Source organism: Spermophilus citellus (genome assembly GCF_964194105.1).
Source record: "Spermophilus citellus genome assembly, chromosome: 18".
NCBI classification, from domain to species: domain Eukaryota; kingdom Metazoa; phylum Chordata; class Mammalia; order Rodentia; family Sciuridae; genus Spermophilus; species Spermophilus citellus.
In genome coordinates, this window is record NC_138200.1 from 41,884,877 (window position 1) to 41,902,426 (window position 17,550).

Below are 17,550 nucleotides of genomic sequence, written 5' to 3' on the forward strand. Positions count from 1 at the left end.
ATAACCCTAAAAGGAAGGTTGGGTCATCTTAGCAACCGATGCCAAGGTGAGCCGTTGGGAGACCCTGGGTAGCCACGGAGAGTTTGGAAGAAGAAGCCTCATGACCTGATTCCCCAACAAGATTTGGATACCAGAGTCTGGCATTGAACTATTCCCTCCACAGCTAGTCACCTACTTCCTGCACCAGCAGCTACTGACCCAGCGAAGGTCACTAGGGGTCCATGTGGCACCAGGATATGGCATTGGAGGCTAGGTCCAGGCTGCAGATTCCACAGATGGGCAGGGATCCGTGGTGGGCAGGGCTGGAGGGTGAGAGTCAGGGGGACTTGAACTAGCAGCACTTCTTCCCCCCAGGGATGCCCTGCTGACCAGCACCATCAACTGTGTCACCAGCTTTATCTCTGGGTTTGCCATCTTCTCCATCCTCGGTTACATGGCGCATGAACACAAGGTCAACATCGAGGACGTTGCCACTGAAGGTGGGTGAGCAGACCACTTTGGCTCCAGCCAAGGGAGGAGGGACCAAGAAAGCCACCTCATTCCTGGCTGCAGAGCCCTCCCCTGGCTGTAGGACTGCGAGGGCTGGCGCTTCCAAACCGTCCCCTTGATGGACTTTCCCTAAGGCTGTCAGTGGGAATTCCAGGCAACGCTGGGCCCTGGGTAGGTAACAGAACCTTCTTCTGAGTTGGAATAGGGGGAACAGTTCTCGAAGTGCCCACTCTGGAAGCCCCTATGCTAATCATTTTACATATCTCTAAGTCCATTTTCTGTTGCTATAACAAAGTACCTGAGGCAGTGTGATTTATGCATAAAAGAAATTCAATGAGTTCACAGATCTAGAGATTTAAGAGTGTGACAGTAACATCCACTGAGCTTCTGGTGAGGACCACATGCTATTCAACTCACCACAAAGTAGAAGGGGGAAATGACTGTGTAGAAGGGCTGGGCATGGAGCATTTTAAATAATCTGCTCTCCCAGTAACAATCCAGTCCTTAAAGAGCAATGTTCACTCCTACAAGAAAAATGTTAATCCTGATAACCTAGTAACCTCTTTAAGTCCCCAACACCTCTGGATATTGCTACGCTGGGGACCGGACCTCAGCATGAGTTTGGGTGGGGACAACCTACGTTCAAGCCATAGGAACTTAATTCCATCTAGTGCTCACAAGACTGAGAGGTAAGAGTCACTTTAATGATGACAAAAGTAAGACAACCAAAGCACGAGGACCAAGGTCACCCAGTTGGTGAACAATGATGCCAGCAATTCATCAGTCTGACTTTGGAGCCGTGTCCTTCTCCACTGCTTCCTGTATTCTTCCCACCACAAAGAAGCTGAGACCTGGGTAAGGGTTCCCTCTAATTGACTTTGAGGACCACCAGCTTTTGAAAATAAGAGTGGATCCTTCGTGGAGTGTAGGAGATGGGTTTGCCACATGTAGCTTATGGCTGTCTAGGCAAAGGCACTGCTCTTCACCTGGGTGTTTGAGGTCAATTTCCTTGATGCACTGGTTGTGTTAGCCAGCTATCTGTTACTGTAATAAAAATACCTGAGAAAATCAACTTATAAAGAGGAAAGGCTTATTTTGAATCAAGTCTTGGAGGTTTTAGTCCATGGTTGGGGACCCTGTTGCTTGTTGTCCTACAAGCTTCATGTGTCATCTCCTGACCTTTGGTGAGCACTACCCACTACATAGGACTGACCAAGTGTCCTGGAGCTGAGCTTGAGCAGATGTTCCCCAGCTCCCTGTAGTTCTGATCAGTAGTCCCAGCCATTGATAAGGACCTTGATGTCTGTTACAGGAGCTGGCCTCGTGTTCATCCTGTATCCAGAAGCCATTTCCACCCTGTCGGGATCGACATTCTGGGCTATCTTGTTTTTCGTCATGCTCCTGGCCCTGGGCCTTGACAGCTCCGTGAGTGACCCTGCTCAGGATCTGCCCCATCCCTGGGCCTGACCCGCCTCCCTGAGGGTCACCCGACTCAGCCTCTGAAAGAGCATTCCTCATTGTGCAGACAGGGCTGAATGCAGAGGGGACATGGTGGCATCTTCTGGTCCAACCAAACACTTTCCCACTTATTCTATTCCATCATCGACAACCAACAAAAGCATTTCTTAGATCCTTCTGTGAGGCTCACGTGCAGGATTGGATTTCCTGACATCTTTTTCTATCTGTGACCACCCCTCGCACATGGTGCCTGAGGTGTGCAGGGCTGACAAACAGCTTCCTCCCGCTGCCTTTCCGTTAACTGATAGATCTGCCAGGAGCAGGTGTTGAGTCCCAGGGGAGAATTCTGATTCTCATTGACAATGTCTGCCAAGAGGAGAGGACAGGAGCATGGTGGCCTGTGTCTTCTTCAGCCCGTGGCTCATCCCTTAGGGGATGCATGTGCCCAGAGCAATAGGATTGGAGAGCCATTCAGACCTGGAGTCTGGAGTCGGAGGTGACCACTTGATGGATTAGAAAGGCAGCTGAACGTCCTTGTCCAAAACTGCTGCTTTGAAGTTGCCCACACTAGAAGCTCTTCTCTGGTGGATGTTTCTAGAAAGCCCTTTTTATATGCAAATGTGTCCCCTGGGGAATACACTGGACGCCCTTCACTCTCTGCGGGCTCCTCCGTCTCCTTGGGGCTGAGGGAGCCATCAGGAGCTGATGGTGGGCAGACAGGTCAACTTAATTCTCCACCCTCTATGTCTGAGTTTGACTGACAGCAGGGCAGGACAGGGAGGAGAGGAGGGGAGGAAGGTAGGACCAGGCACTGACTTCTTGAGAGAGGCCAGGGTGCCTGACGCCCTGGCCTTGGAGGCCCAAGGCAGTTAGGGTCCAGACTGGGGGCCCCGCCTGCTCCACACCCACCTGTTCCCTCCAGATGGGAGGCATGGAGGCTGTCATCACGGGCCTGGCCGACGACTTCCAGGTGCTCAAGCGACACCGGAAACTCTTCACATTGGGCGTCACTGTGGGCACGTTCCTTTTGGCCCTGTTTTGCATAACCAAGGTGAGGAGGGACTCGGGGCCACTTGGAGCTTCCGGGACTGCATGTCAGTCCCCAGCAGTAGAGCTGGCGCGTGCAGGGCTGGGCTGAGCCCGCGGAGCCATGGGGTATGAGAGCAGGGCCAGCATCGACCTCCGCCCTGCGGCCCTCCTCTGGGTGACCCTCCACCTCTGAGCCAGAGGATCTCCAGGCACCCCTGCTGCTTATGGATCTGTGGGCAGCAGAGCCCCTCTGAAGTCCATCTCCCCCACCCCTAGAGCCCACGGCTCCCAGAGGCCTTGGTTAGAACGCAAATAGGTAGGTCCTATGTGAACAGCCACAACCCTGTCACCTGCATTCCCTAACAGGGTTCTGAGCATGTGGGTCAGGGGACAGGTCAGACATGGTAGATGCAACAGTCAGTGGCCTCTTCTGGCCAACGATGGCCCCAGGCCTCTCTCTGTGCCCCAGGGTGGAATCTACGTGCTGACTCTCCTGGACACGTTTGCGGCCGGCACCTCCATCCTGTTTGCTGTGCTGATGGAAGCCATCGGAGTGTCCTGGTTCTACGGTATGTGAGCAGCTCTGGTCGCCAGGGCTCCTGGGGCCCTCCAGCTGGATGTGAAAGGACGTCCATTTCTAGGCAGCCTCCTGAATCTCCAGAGTTGGGCAGGCCTCATGTGGGGAGCAAGTCTCCCTGACCCCAGCTCCTCTTCGAACAAACTCCCCTTAACAGGAAGCGACAGAGGCCCCCGAGGCACCAAGGGTCCGGGTCTAAAGAGGAACCCATGGGAGTCGCTGAGCCCACCCGTGGAATTCATTCTCTCCTAGGGTTGTCAGATTGAGCAGGCAAAACACAGACTGCCCAGTTAATCTCAGATCTCAGATAAACAATGTTTTTTCCTTTTTTTATTTTTTAGTATAAGTATGTCCCAAACGCTGCATAGACATATTTATCCTATTCCTTTTCAAACTTAACTGGGGATCTTGTATTTTATCAAATAACCTTATTCTAGAACCCAAGAAAACATTTGATCAACTGTCAGATGCTAATTGCTGTTTTTCCCCCTGTGTGGGACACCCAAGTATCAGTCTTGTTCTGACTTTTCTTGGGAAGTGTTTGCAGTGTAGGAGCCTGACCTCTTCTATCCGATTGCAGCCAGGGACACACATCCACGTATGTCTACGTGTGCATGCAAAAAGGATGTGCACGTGGTTGTTATTTTCAGACAAAGAATAAGAAGAAAGAGCTGGGCTTTGGAGTCAGGGCAATGTGGCTCTGTAGCCTGGGGCAAGTCCTCTGCCCTGCCCGAGCCCTGGCTTCCCTCATACACACTAATTGGGGTGGCTTATGAAAGGTGACACTGTCCTTGAGTTTGTCCTTTCCCTTGCTCTGCATCAGCAAAGTGCCCTCCCGGGTCTCCTAAGCCCCAGCGGCTCAGTCTCTGACCCCCCTGTCCTGCCATCTACTTGGAGCCAGAACTTCCGGGGGTGGGGGACCCAAGGGATACCCTGGCTCTGGGGGTCCAGCCTGCCATAGGGAGGGACTGCCATGACAGGCGTGCCTTCGTGTGCCCAGGTGTGGACAGGTTTAGCAACGACATCCAGCAGATGATGGGGTTCAAGCCCGGGCTGTACTGGAGACTGTGCTGGAAGTTTGTGAGCCCTGCTTTCCTCCTGGTGCGTACTGTGTGGCTAGAGCCCAGGGGCGAGGTGGCATGTCCAGGGTGGGCTGGGGTGGAGACCTTTGCTTTCGGGGCGGAGGCACTGGGCCTTGGAGGCCAGCCATGCAGACAGGAACCCTGGGTGCTCAGCCTGGGGACATGGTGGGCGTCCACCTCAGCAGTTGCCCTCTGGGATTCTCTTTCCTTCCTCCTCTCTCCTTCCCTGGGATCCACTCACTCCTGCTTCATCTCTCCTGGCTCATCTCCCCCCCCCCCGCCGCCATGCTCTCCTCCCTCTCCCCCGTACCCGCCCCAGTTCGTGGTGGTGGTCAGCATCATCAACTTCAAGCCGCTCACCTACGACGACTACGTCTTCCCGCCCTGGGCCAACTGGGTGGGCTGGGGCATCGCCCTGTCCTCCATGGTCCTGGTCCCCGCCTACATCATCTACAAGTTCCTCAGCCTGCGGGGCTCCCTTTGGGAGGTGAGCTCTGGGTTGGTCATGGGGGTGGGACGGGAAGTGACATTTCTGTTGGGGTGGGACAGAAGGGCAGGGCTGTCGGGGCCAAGTTATCCATCTCCTTGAGCCTCCGTGTCCACCTCTGTCCCCGGGGACCATGTTGTGCACCTTTAAAGGAGAAAGGACATCCTCAGCACAGGGCCCAGCACGGAGGAGCTGGGCCAGCTGTCACCATGTCACCATGGCTGTTCCTGCCACCGTAAGCAAGGAGAGGCTGAGCCCTGGAGTCAGGAAGGATCCACCAGCCAGACTGCCCGAGCTGGGCCCACTTCTGGGTCCCCTTCTAAAGTTGACAGATGTCCCAAGCCCACTGATCTGGTCATCTTGGTTTTACGTACTTCTTTCCTGACCATAATGATCTGAGCAGCCTCAATCAAGGACTTCTAACGTGGTTTTCTTTTTTACATGCATGCACACGCACAAGTCCCTGTGGATGTCTGGGACATGGAGCCTGTGTTCTGAAATCATGCCATTCCCGCTATTTGACTGTGAAAATCCACCCCCCCTTTTTTAAATTAACGAATGGCAGTAGCCTTTCCTTCATGTCCTTACTTTGTGAAACAAAGATCCCATTCCCTCCTTCCTTGATCTGCTCACTGGATAGGTATGTATGAAGAATCTAGTGTGTGCCAGGCACCGTTCCAGGAACTATATTAAGAAAATCCCTGTCCTTATCACGCTGAAATCCCAAAGTCAGACGGCCGCCGTCCTGGCTCACGGGGAGGACCGTGTTCAGCCAGCTTCACCCCGGATGTGGGAGCCAGGACCGGGACCTTCCTTCCTCACCCGTTGGGAGCGGAGGGCCTCCCATCATGGACTCAGTCCCTGCACCGGGTCCACCTCGGGAGGCCCTCCCTGATCCCACGCCAGCCCAGGCGCCTCCTCCGTGCTCTCACTGTCCACTCACTGCGACCTTAGTTTGAAGTGACCTGTGTGTGTTGGCTCAGTGCCAGCCCCTAATGGGCTGTCAGGTCCCCAGGGGACCCGGTGGGTCTCCTCCAGCTCCCATGCGCAGGCCTCCCCAGCGCCTGAGCCCAAGAGCAGGCCTGACAACCGTTCCCGGGATGAAGGACCCGAGGGGACCGAGTGGGAGGGTGTCTCTATAGATCCAAGAGGGGCTTCAGGTCCAAAGGGTGCCAGCCGACTGCTGGGAAGCTGTCCCTGGGCCAAACTGAGGCTCCTCCCTGCTCTGTCTCCACAGAGAGTGGCCTACGGCGTCACACCGGAGAATGAGCACCACCTGGTGGCGGAGAGGGACGTCAGGCAGTTCCAGGTCGGTGCAGCCCGGAGCACAGGGTTGGGGTGGGGAGCACAGCTGTTCCCCGCGGTGGCAGGACCCGGGAGCCAGAAAACTCAGTGACAGTGGCCGCAGCCCCCAGGACCGTGGTGATGGGTGGAGGAGGAGAAGGGCCTGCCCTCTGCCTTCACCAGCGTCCTCCTGCCCTCTGGTCCTTGGACCCCGGATACTCAATGCCACATTTGCCTAGAACTCTATATTTCCTTCCATGAGTGGTCACCATGGGGTGCCCCCAAACTAGGTGAGAATGTCTTATCTTGAAGAAAGAGCTGCGGGGACATCAGTAACACATTCCTGGCCTAAGCCCTATTCTATCCCTTAAAAAAAAAAAAGCCCAGGACTTGGATATCAGGGAGTCCTGCGAGTAGCCAGGGCCTGTGTCACACTTCCATATTTGGGAAGGTGCCTTTGTGCCTTCCAGGCCTCAGTGATAAGTGTGGCATCCACCTGCCTGTCCCCTGAGGGCACTGAAGGGACCGGCTATTTTTCCTGTCTCCCCTTTGCTTGCTGTGCCCTGCCCCGCTGACCCTGGGTGCTCCTGGTCCCCGCCCCTGGGCCCTGTCTTCAAGGTCTGCTGTCTTCCTGTGCAGCTGAAGCACTGGTTGGCCATCTGAACCCGACCCCAAGGAGGAGGAACCCACCGTCCAGGCCAGAGGCAGCTGTTTCCCTCCTGCCCCGGACGCTGTCCTGTTGTTCCTCTCCTGGAAGATGCGCTTTCTGACCCCCATATTCTACTTTTCCCAGTTACAAAGAATTGAGTGGCTCTGACTTTTGTTCTGCCTCTGTTCCTCCGGCCTGGGGGCTGTGAGCAGGGAGGACGGGTAAGCCTCAGGGCAGAGGAAGAAAGGAGGAAAAAGGATCATGACTTCCAGGAACGCCCTTTATTTGAGGGGGAGACTCCCCTCTTTGGAAGCCCCCTGAATCTGAGTTCCATGGCTCAGGCAGAATCTTCTACCACATTCCCTGGTACTTTGAAGAAATCCTCAGCGTGCCAAAACTGCAAGAGGATGGTCTTTTGTTCAGATTAAAAACAAAACAAACCAACAAAACAACCAACCAAAGCCCAGCTGAGCTTGGTGAGGGGAGGCGGGGTCCACAGGTCCTCTTTCTCTTACCCACCCCAGGTAGCGTGCTGAACCTCAGTCTGGGAGTTTGGATGAAGTCAGCAGATAGATACTTTGGAGGATCTTGAGCAGAAACTTTCATAGTTTCCCCTCTGGCTCACCTGAGTTTGATGTGTCTGTGTTCCAGAACATTCCACTGGCTTCTGGTGTTCAGATAGTCCAGGGGACATGGATGTCAGGGAGGCAGGTGGATGAGCCACAGAGCGCAGGTTCCACAGAGGTGTCTGCACTAGGCAAACCCCTAGAGACCCCAAAGCCCTGTGCTGGCCCCCTGTGTCAGAGACATGGTGCCCACAAACCTATCTGTGGTTCCTAGGACCTTCCTATGTAAATGGGGCAGGGAGAGACCCAGTGAAGCCACGTGTGTGCCTCCTTCACAGGACTCTCTGCTGTCCTCATGGGGCCAGGTGGCTGCCCAGGGACAGCCTGAAAGGCTGTGGTGATCACTGTCCACTAACACCTGAAAGGCCTTTCCCAGCCGGGGCTCTTGAGCCATGGGGACTGGCCCTGAATCTCCCTTTTGTGTCTCTTCATAAACTAACTTGGCACCTTGGGGATGGGGGGAGGTGGGACCAAGCACCTGGCCACCCAACCAAGAGCGCGTGGGTGGCTTGGAGATCCCGGGGGTTCACTAACGAGCCAGCGGGGCCCTCTGGTGGTGGCTGGCTTCAGTTCCGTGGGAACCGACGGGTGGCTGTGGGTTTCTGTTTGTGGTCTGAGTGTCTTGTGCCCTCGCTGGACACACAGATGGCGCCCTGATGTTCTGACGAGGGGGAGCCCCTCTGCAGAATTTTGGGCAAAATAAAAGAGGCCACTGCATGACACGAGGGAACGGAGGGGGCACATGGAGAAGGGGTGGGGCCTGAGACGGGGGTGACTCTGTACCTGCCGGGTTTGTCCCTGAGGGAGGGCCCTAGGCAGTCCCTGCTGAATCAGGGAAATCAGGAGACTTTGGGTCTTTCCATTCACCAAGGCCAGCTCCAGCCCAAGTGTCCTGGGCCCGGGGAAAGGTGTGGCCTGTCCTGTTCCACACCCAGCAGGTGTGGCTGCTCCTCCCATGGGTGACAGTTCCTCTTAGGTGTTGACATTTATTTATTTTTCAATAAAGCACTTTCACCCAGGTCGCCTCCCAGCTGCCCCAGGAGGACAGCAGGGCGGGCTCCTGTCGCCTGGTTTCCCCCGTGAGCAAACTAAGACCAGGCCTTTCAATGGCTCCCGTTCAAGGTCTCAGCTCCTAAGGGGTTGAGTCGGCCCTCAGTCCGGGGACGCTGGGCATCCATGGGCCTGTGCCATGGGGTTCCCTGACCCAGACTGACGTGACCAGAGAAGCTCACTAAATTCTGTCCCAGGGCAAAGGGATAAGAGGGGAGAGGCTGTCACGCACTCTCCCCTGGCCACCTGCCACAGGAAGTCACTCAGCTGCTCCTTTTGGAGGAAGGTAGTCACCCCTGCAACAGAGGCACCCCACCCCGGAGGCCCGTCGCTGTGGCTGACAAGAGCACACACCCAGAAAGGGATCCGACCTCCTCGCTGTGGGCACAGGACCCTCTGGGAGACCCTCGGGGTTCACCTCGCCACCCGTGCCATCTGAGGGGTAGGATGGAGTGCTGGTCATGAGTATCGCTTGACTTCTTTTTTGTGACCTTTCTTTGATAGCAGAGGTCACCCAGGACCAGGGTGCTCCTGTGTACTGTATATGACACTTGACACTTGGGACATTTTACTAGATTTTTAAAGAATTATTATTTTCCATGAAATATGAGACACCATTTCAACCTTCCTGTCCACGTCTACCTGGTGTCTGTTCTTGAGCATCTGCCTGCGAGTCTTCATCCTAGACACAAAGGAGACCGAGGAGAAGGGGAGCTTCCAACTCATCCCAAATATCCCGATGAACCAAGTCCCCAAGCTGCCTTAATTCTCAGAGGGATTTTCTTTTCCCAAGTGGGAGCCAATATCCTGCCGTATGATTTGTCTTCCAGTCTGATAATGTAAGACGGGAGCATTCTCACCAAAGAAGTCATTTCCTATAGGAATTTCCCAGAAGAATCCCACTGGATCCACTCTATATGTTTGTTTATTTCTGTTGAAAGCTACAGAATGGAAAAGAACAGAGAGGGTGTTATGGTGTTCTGAAAATAGCACAGCATTTAGAGTTGCACAGACCTGGGTCTGTGGCTAACTAGCTGGGTGGACTGGGGTGAGTGGCTTCACATCTTTGGGTGGTAAGGCCCTTGTGTGTAAAATCAGGGATTATATCACATAATCAAAGGTCTCATTCACTTAAAAAAAAAAAAGCCTCTGCATGTCTCCATGACAATATTCTTGTGCTAAATTTATGGTGAAGACAGCATGTCCCTAACTGCAGGGCTTCCCAAAGCGATCCTGTCACCAAAGACCTACTGAGCTTAGAAATATCAAATTTCCAAACCACTTGCTGTTTGAATAAAAGAAAAGTCTGACCCTTTGTCTTGAGGCCTGTTTTGTGGAATTGGAGGCTGGCTGTGGAGTCCCATGGTATTGGAGGCCAGTCGAGGAGTCCCACTCTGTCCCCGGGCGTCCCAGGACTGTAGCCCTGCTGATGGCCACTTGGGCTTGCTGGTGACTGTGAAGTCGTTCCGGGGGTGCCTGCTGTCATCCCTCTGTCCCTGTTTCTGTATGAACAAGGAATGTTTCAATAGTGTCCTCTCTGAATCACGGGCCCGTTTGGTGTCATGCAACTCTCTGTGTCTGATTGAGTTTATTTTAAAAGTTGTTCTCTTCATAGAAATATAAGTGTACAGAATAATAAAGGATATTTCCTGTGCCACGTATCTGCTGATGGAGTTCAAATGCTTTCTGTCATGAGGTAAAATGCTGCCAATTATGTAAGGCAAGTGGGTTGGTCTGTGACCAGCCTCCAGCTAGTAAAGAAGAGCTTTTGGTTTCAGTGGCCCACTTTTCATCCCGCTGATTATTTTCATAACCCATGGTACAGGAGACTGGAAGGGGTTGAGTCTGTGATCTTAGCTCTGAGATTTCATGTCCATTTCACATTTTTAGTGCTAGGAATCAAACCCAGAGCCTCGCACACACTGACCCAGAGCCCAGCATATATTTTTACCTAAATAAAAAGCGGCTACCAAACAGCAGGTGTAGCTCCCCAGTTCTGTGTTTGGTTCTAGGACTGACTTTCAAGGGAATCAGAACCTCCAGTTGGATTGAATTAAGGCACAATCTTGTGTGTGTGTGACGTTTCCTGGGACGAGGGCCACAGTCACACGTAGGTCCTCAGAGCTGAGTACTGTCACTGCTTGGGGACGACCTGAACTCACAGAGACTTGTTTTCAACAATGACGATGACGACACCTGTCTGGGAGGGGTTGCTAACAGAACACCAGTTGGAGCCTTCACGTAAGCGGAGGCCGTCAGAGCGGGCGGCTGGGCCCAGGGCTGAACGGAGGCCATAGGTAGGAAGCCCCAGAGGACAGCCCAGAGCACCTCAGGCCGGAACGCAGGAAGGACCCGTGCTGGAAGCCGTGAGCGCCCAGCCCTGGAGATGCGCAGGCAGAGAGCAGGCAGTGTCTCTTGGGACCTGGTAGAGTGGACACTGTCAGGAAAGGGTGGAGCAGCAGGTTGCACACGTCTAAGCCCCTCTGTGGGAAGCTTCTGGGCTCTTCTCTGACAGCCCTAAGCACAGGCCTGGGCAGCAGTGCTGGGAGAGGCAAGGTCTCTTGTGCCCAGGGGCCCGGCGAGGAGCCGCTGGCCCCCAGAGACGCCGTGACCATTCCAGCCACCTGTTCCCATGCGACTTGCATATGGAGCCAACGGCAGGGAGCAGGTGTCCCTGTGGGCTCTTGTGGGGCGATGGGGGTTCTGGAAGCTTCCACCCCGCCCCCTGGTCTGACAGGGGTGGGGGGAGCCAGAGGAGCGCGGGGAGTCCTGAGCCTCACTTTTGGCCCCTGTGGGGTTCTGAATTCCCTGAAATTTAATCCCATGCGGTGCTCTTTGAGGACATTGTGCAGATTCATCGTTACTGTCCCCAAAGGTGCCCGTTCGCCCAGTGGATCCCGAGTTGCCCAAGCCAGACGCTCAGGGTGGGCTTCCAAGTGCAGCCCCTCCTGAAATCTCATGTTTGGAGGAGTTCACGTCCGGTTTCCTAAGGAAAGGACCCCCTGAGGTCCTCAGATCCTCAAATATTTCAGAGCCACAGGTGGATACGGTCAGCCCTCCTCTGTGGATCCAGCGCCTGCAGGGTCAACCATCGTGAATCGAAGTGCTGGAGAAAGCCGGGACTGCTGGAACTCCAGCAGCCTCCTCCCTGGTCCTCATCCCCTGAGCCTCTCCCGACAGGGGCGTCCGTGGCCTTCGCATTGTGGGGGGTGTGATAAGCAATCTTGAGATGATTTAAAGCGGGCAGCGGCCGGGGTGGGAGAAGGTTCTGTGCTTGAGCGTTTGCTGATCTTGGTATTCCTGAGGGCCCTGAAACCGATCCCTTAGGGACACAAGGGACAACCATGTTGCCTCTGGCCTCTCTCTTCTGATGGTCCTGGGCATCTGTGTGCGCCACCCCTTACTAAAGGCGATGTCCACTGCCCTTTCTCTGCCCCTCTCACGGCCCACCGCACCAGTGCCTCCAGCGTTTCCACTGGACAGATCTGACGCCTGGGGCTGGGGTGAAGAGTGACCTCTCTGAAGTCGCCCCGCTGCTGACAGGCAAAGCCAGGTCCCTCGCACCTGGTCAACACTGTCCTCATGCTGTGCTCCCCCCTGACAGGAGCCCTGGGCTGCAGGAAAGGGCAGCAGGGTCAGCAGGACCAATTCATGTGTGGGGGCTTGTTGCAGAGCACTGGGAAGATCACTTTGTCATCTAGCCCCAAATAGGACCGTCCAGGGAAGTCTGGATGGATCTGTGAGGTCAGGGTCAAGGGTCTGGGTAAGTTTGAGACACCCAGTGCCCGTCTGAGACAGCTCCTCTGACGTTGGGATCGGGTCCCCTTGTGCCACTCGCCACTCACGCCTGTTTTTTTTGATCTGTCCAATAAGTGGCTGCCCCTTACCCATCCGATGCTGGTGTCCCTGTGAGAACTCTGTTTTTACAACACGAAGGCAACTCTTTATGGAACAGGTGGTGGACTAGGTTGGGGCTGTAGTCTGTGGTTCTCAGGTCTTTGGTTTAGTAGAAAAGGTGAAGGGTTTGGAATTAGACTAGAACTGGATTTGCATTCCAGCTGTCTAGCCCTCACTTCCTCCCTCCCTCCCTCCCTCCCTTCCTTCTTCTCATGCTGCGGATGGCCCCAGGGCCTTGGGCATGCCGGGCAAGCGCTCCACCACTGAGCTCCTTCCAGCCCTCAGCTGGATGTTGCTGGATATTGGATCATAAGGACGACGTTGCTGTGGAATCTGAGGCCTTCCTGTCTCAGAAGGGTGGGCAGGAGACCACTGTAGCTGAAGGCGAAAGTGGGTAAGAGCACTTAGGAGCAAGCTCTGGGCCCGTGGTACCTGGATCCAAACCCTGGTCCCGAAGCCTTGGGCAAGTTACTCAGCTTCCCTTTGCCTCAGATTTTCATGGACAAAGGGGAGTGACAGGAGGACATCGTGGGCCACGGGAGGATTGGGAGTTCTGTGTGTCGGGGACAGGCCTTGCTGCACCCTCAGCTGTCCTACGTTGGGTCCATACCGGCCATGCGGTGACCAATTTCCCCGTGCCCAACTCTGCCCATGTTAAGGTGACTTCCATGTTTGTGTGGCCAGAACAGCTCTGTTCCCTTCTCGTCCTGGCTCTTCCTATCTAGGATGGTGCTGCTGAGGCTCAAATTTGGGTCTGGGCAGCCAAATCCAAGTCTCACTGGATCTGAGCGCCTGTGACCACCTGGGGGCAGGGCTCAACCTTCAGCAAATGCTGGCTCCCTGGGCCTGGCCTCTTGCAAGGCCCCTCAAGCCTTCTGTCATCAGCCCCCTCGATGGCGGACGAGGGAGACACTACACCATGCTGGCCCTGACCTCATCTGCAACCCAGAGGTGAAGAGACAGGCACTTGTGGCCAGAGACTCCGAAAATAGCCAGCAACTAACTGGCTTCTGGTGTCCTGCTTGTCAACTGCTGGCTCTGTCGGGCCCAGGCTTGGGAGGGGGCTGGGCGAGGCAGGATAGCAGGGTGTGAGGGTAAGGCTTGGGGTACGGGGAACCCAAGAGGGCCTCCCCTGTCCCCAGAGATGGTCCCAGTGAGGGCCGTGGTCTTGGCCTTCCCAGGGACCACAGAGCCTGGGGCTCTGCTGCAGAGGACGGCGCCAGGGGAAGAGCATCCCTCTCCCTCTGAGGCTCCAAGCTCTAGCCCAGAGCCCCAGCCTGGGACAGCAGCCTCGGGGGAGCAGAGGGGAGGCCCACAGCAGCCCTAGCACAGCCACTGTCACTCAGTAACGGGGCCTCTGCCTGCTGCCCACCCTGAGCCCATTCCCAGGACCCCTCTTCTTGCACCCTGAGTAGCTCTGGTAGCTGCTAGAGAACCCAGACCATGTCTCCAGCCACTCCACAGTAGCCAAGTCCTGTCCCTGGGAGGAGTGACAGGGTGGGGGTGACAGCTGAGGTCCTTCAAGGACATGGCAACTCGGGGTATATCAAACAGGCTGTTGATTCAGGTCAGCGACACGACATCCGTGAGCATCAGGGGACACCCCCGACCCCCACCCCCTGCCAGCCATTTTCAGTTTGGAATTGCAAAACAAAATGGCCCAAGGTGTGCCTGGCTTTATTCAAAAACTCCAGTGGCGGAGAGGAGCCAAACCACAGCCACACACACCTCAGATTCCCAGGAGGACAGAGACCTGAGGACATCAGCACCTTGGACAAGGCCAACGACTGGGCTGACGTTGAGTTGGCAGAGGGGTCGGCTCCTGGGGTGCCGACTGTTGTTCTTACTGTTTCTCAAACACCAGCGCGGAGTCCCCCTAAGAGCCCCGCGGGGTAGGAAGGCTTCCCATGTCCAGGTTGGGAAACTGAGACCCAAGGAGTTGTTGGAACTAGGGTTTGAATCCAGGAGGTGTGGTTCCCGACTGTGCCGCTGAGACACCCATCTTCCTTGGTCTGCTCAGGGAGAGTTCCAAACCCTCATCAACGATGAACACATAAGGCACCCTTTATTTAGACATATATGTAACTTATTTACAAGGAGAGATAATTTCCATGCATATTTTAAATCAAAACATGCAAATGTGTACATCCAAGTGCCTACAATATGCTAAGGATAAAATGAATTCTTCTGCTAGTGTTTTAGTCAGCTTTTGGGCTGCTATGACTAAAACACCTGACAAGAACAATTTAAGAGGATGAAATGTCTATCTGGGGACTCACGGTTTCAGAGGTCTCAGTTTGTAGAAGGCCGGCTCCATTCCTCAGGCTGAGGTGAGGCTGAACATCATGATGGAAGAGTCTGGAAAAGGGAAGCAGCTCACATGGTGACCAGTGTTGACAGCCACAGCCTAAGGGGCCCCAGCAAACTTCCAGCTGATTGGCTCACAGTGGCCCCAGCAAACTTCCAGCTGCCAGCTGATTGGCTCCTCTGCGGTGATGCTCATTGGGCTGTTACCCTGCCTTTTCAGACCACGGAGCTGCTCATTGGGGGACTCTTTTGGCTCCTCCCACTCAACCCAGCCAATCGGCCTCAAGAGGGGAGGAGTGGGGGTTGAGAGGCTTGTGGGAAGCCGGTGGTGGCAGTTGGGCTCTGAAGGTTTTTCCTGAGGAGCTGTTTTATTTGGCGTGTGTGGTTCTAAATATAAAGTTCGTTTCTTTTGACAAGTGGCTCGTGAATTGTGCCCAGCCAGACTGCGGCATTTGGTGGCTCACACGGGGAACGACTGAAGGTAAATGATAAGGTAAACTGCTCGCCCCTGAGGGCAGGGCGAGAGGATGGGTAGCCATTTTAAGATTCTTCTTTTGTTTTGTTTCGCTTTTGTTTTAAGTTGCCTGTCCCTGGAGATGAGTGAGACGGAAGAAAAACTGCTCACATCTGAGGAAAAACTATTTGTGTCTGAGGAACAGATAGGGAGAAAGGATGGATGGACATTTCAGGAGGATAGAAAGGCTGATATAATGATTTTGTGTTGTTCCATTTTTGTTTCATTCTGTTTCAGTTTTGTTTGGCGTCATCTTGTTGGGTTGTATTATAGTAGAAATATGGGATCAGAAATTAGTAAAAAACAAACCGAAAGAGTGTTAAGTAAATTGTTAGAGGAAGGAGGCATCCCAGAAAAATCAAGAGCAGTCAGGGCATACGTTGATACAATACAAAAATGTAGCCCGTGGCTTTTTAAGGAGGAGTTGTTAAATATATCACAATGGAACCATCATGGTGAAGATTTAAAAAGAATAGAAAAGACAAGCCCAGGGACTCTGCCAGTTGGCACACTGCCATTGTAGACATTGGTATCTTGTTTGCTTAGTCAAAAGCCTTCAGTTCAGACAATGGTAGAGGAAGGAGAAGACATATTGATTCAAGTAAAAAGAGAAGGTCTCTCAAGTTAGTCAGACAGAGGAAAAAAATCAAGTAAAAGAGAAGGTCTCTCGAGCTAGTCAGACAGAGGAAGAAAGTTTAGAGCAGAAAAAGCCATCAGGGGAAAAGTTACAACAGGAGACTGCTACTAACACCTTTCTATCACCAGAGGGCATAAATGTCCAACCAACAGCTCCACCTCCATAGGCTGGGAGGCCCCCAACCCCCGTAGTTGATAGATGGGATCCTGAGACAGGACCTCAAAGATTAGCATGCCCTGTACCCACGAGATCATGGAGAAAGGCATCAGGCTCCATTGCCAAAATACGGACAGGGGGGCCCAATGCTCCGGGGCCCACGACCACAAGTATACGGGGCACTGGAGGAACCCAGCAACACCATCAGGGTAGTGCCCAGGACACATTATCCATTAGATCCCTCACTAGACAAACCAGAGGAAGTGCAGGATTGGACATCTACACCTCTGCCAGAACAGTACTAACTCCAGACATGGGAGTTCAAATCATTCCCACAGGGGTAAAAGGGCCTCTTCCCCAAGGAACAGTAGGCTTATTATTGGGACGCAGTTCTTCTACTCTAAAAGGACTTATGATAAGTCCTGGGGTAATTGATCCTGATTATGAAGGTGAAATAAAAATTATAGCCAGTTCTCCAAGGAGTATATCAGTAATTTCACCAGGAGATAGAATAGCACAGTTATTAATAATACCCAGCCTATATGATAAATTTTCCAGTCGTACTGTAGAAAGAGGTTCCAGGGGATTAGGCTCCACAGGTGTAGATTGGGCTATGCTTTCTTTAAATTTAGATTCTCTCTCCATGCTAAAACTAAATATTCAAGGACATGAATTTAATGGGCTAGGATACAGGTGCAGACCTTAGCATCATCTCTCCTCAAGAATGGCCAAAACATTGGCCATTACAACAAGCCACTCAAACGCTTCGAGGCTTAGGAGTGGTGACTAATCCCCATAGAAGTGCGATGGTATTAGATTGGAAGGATCCTGAAGGATGTAAGGGAACTATACAACCATATGTATTGGATCATCTTCCTATAAATTTATGGGGACGAGATGTCCTAGATCAATTAGGACTAACATTTACAAATACCATCAATTCAAATGCATCCACTATTATGGCTAGACAAGGTTTTAGGAAAGGAAAAAGATTAGGAGAACAAGAACAAGGTATAGCAGCACCAATACAAATAGATCAAGGAACAGACAGACATGGATTGGGTTTTCAGGAGGGGTCACTGAGATAATAAAAATTACATGGAAATCAGAAAGGCCAGTATGGGTTCCTCAGTGGCCCCTGACTAAAGAAAAGATACAAGAGCCCATGACCTGGTCAAACAACAATTAGCGGAGGGACATACACAACCTTCCATATCTCCCCATAATACTCCCATTTTTGTCATCAAAAAGAAATCTGGTAAATGGAGATTATTGCAAGATTTAAGAGCCATTAGTAATGAGATGGTT

The 17,550-nt window shown here is 53.3% G+C and overlaps 1 protein-coding gene across 1 annotated transcript in view; it reads left to right on the forward strand.

Annotated features, from left to right (window-relative positions):
• Positions 1 to 7,347, forward strand: part of SLC6A2 (solute carrier family 6 member 2) — a 35,405-nt gene extending 28,058 nt beyond the window's left edge. Inside the window, exons 7-14 of the mRNA XM_081274665.1 lie at positions 355 to 479; positions 1,802 to 1,914; positions 2,870 to 2,998; positions 3,446 to 3,545; positions 4,554 to 4,654; positions 4,955 to 5,122; positions 6,360 to 6,431; positions 7,046 to 7,347. Coding sequence (XP_081130791.1) covers positions 355 to 479; positions 1,802 to 1,914; positions 2,870 to 2,998; positions 3,446 to 3,545; positions 4,554 to 4,654; positions 4,955 to 5,122; positions 6,360 to 6,431; positions 7,046 to 7,069 — 832 coding nt within the window. The 3' untranslated portion in view covers positions 7,070 to 7,347. The remainder of the gene's footprint in view (positions 1 to 354; positions 480 to 1,801; positions 1,915 to 2,869; positions 2,999 to 3,445; positions 3,546 to 4,553; positions 4,655 to 4,954; positions 5,123 to 6,359; positions 6,432 to 7,045) is intronic.
• Positions 7,348 to 17,550: the final 10,203 nt, after the last annotated feature.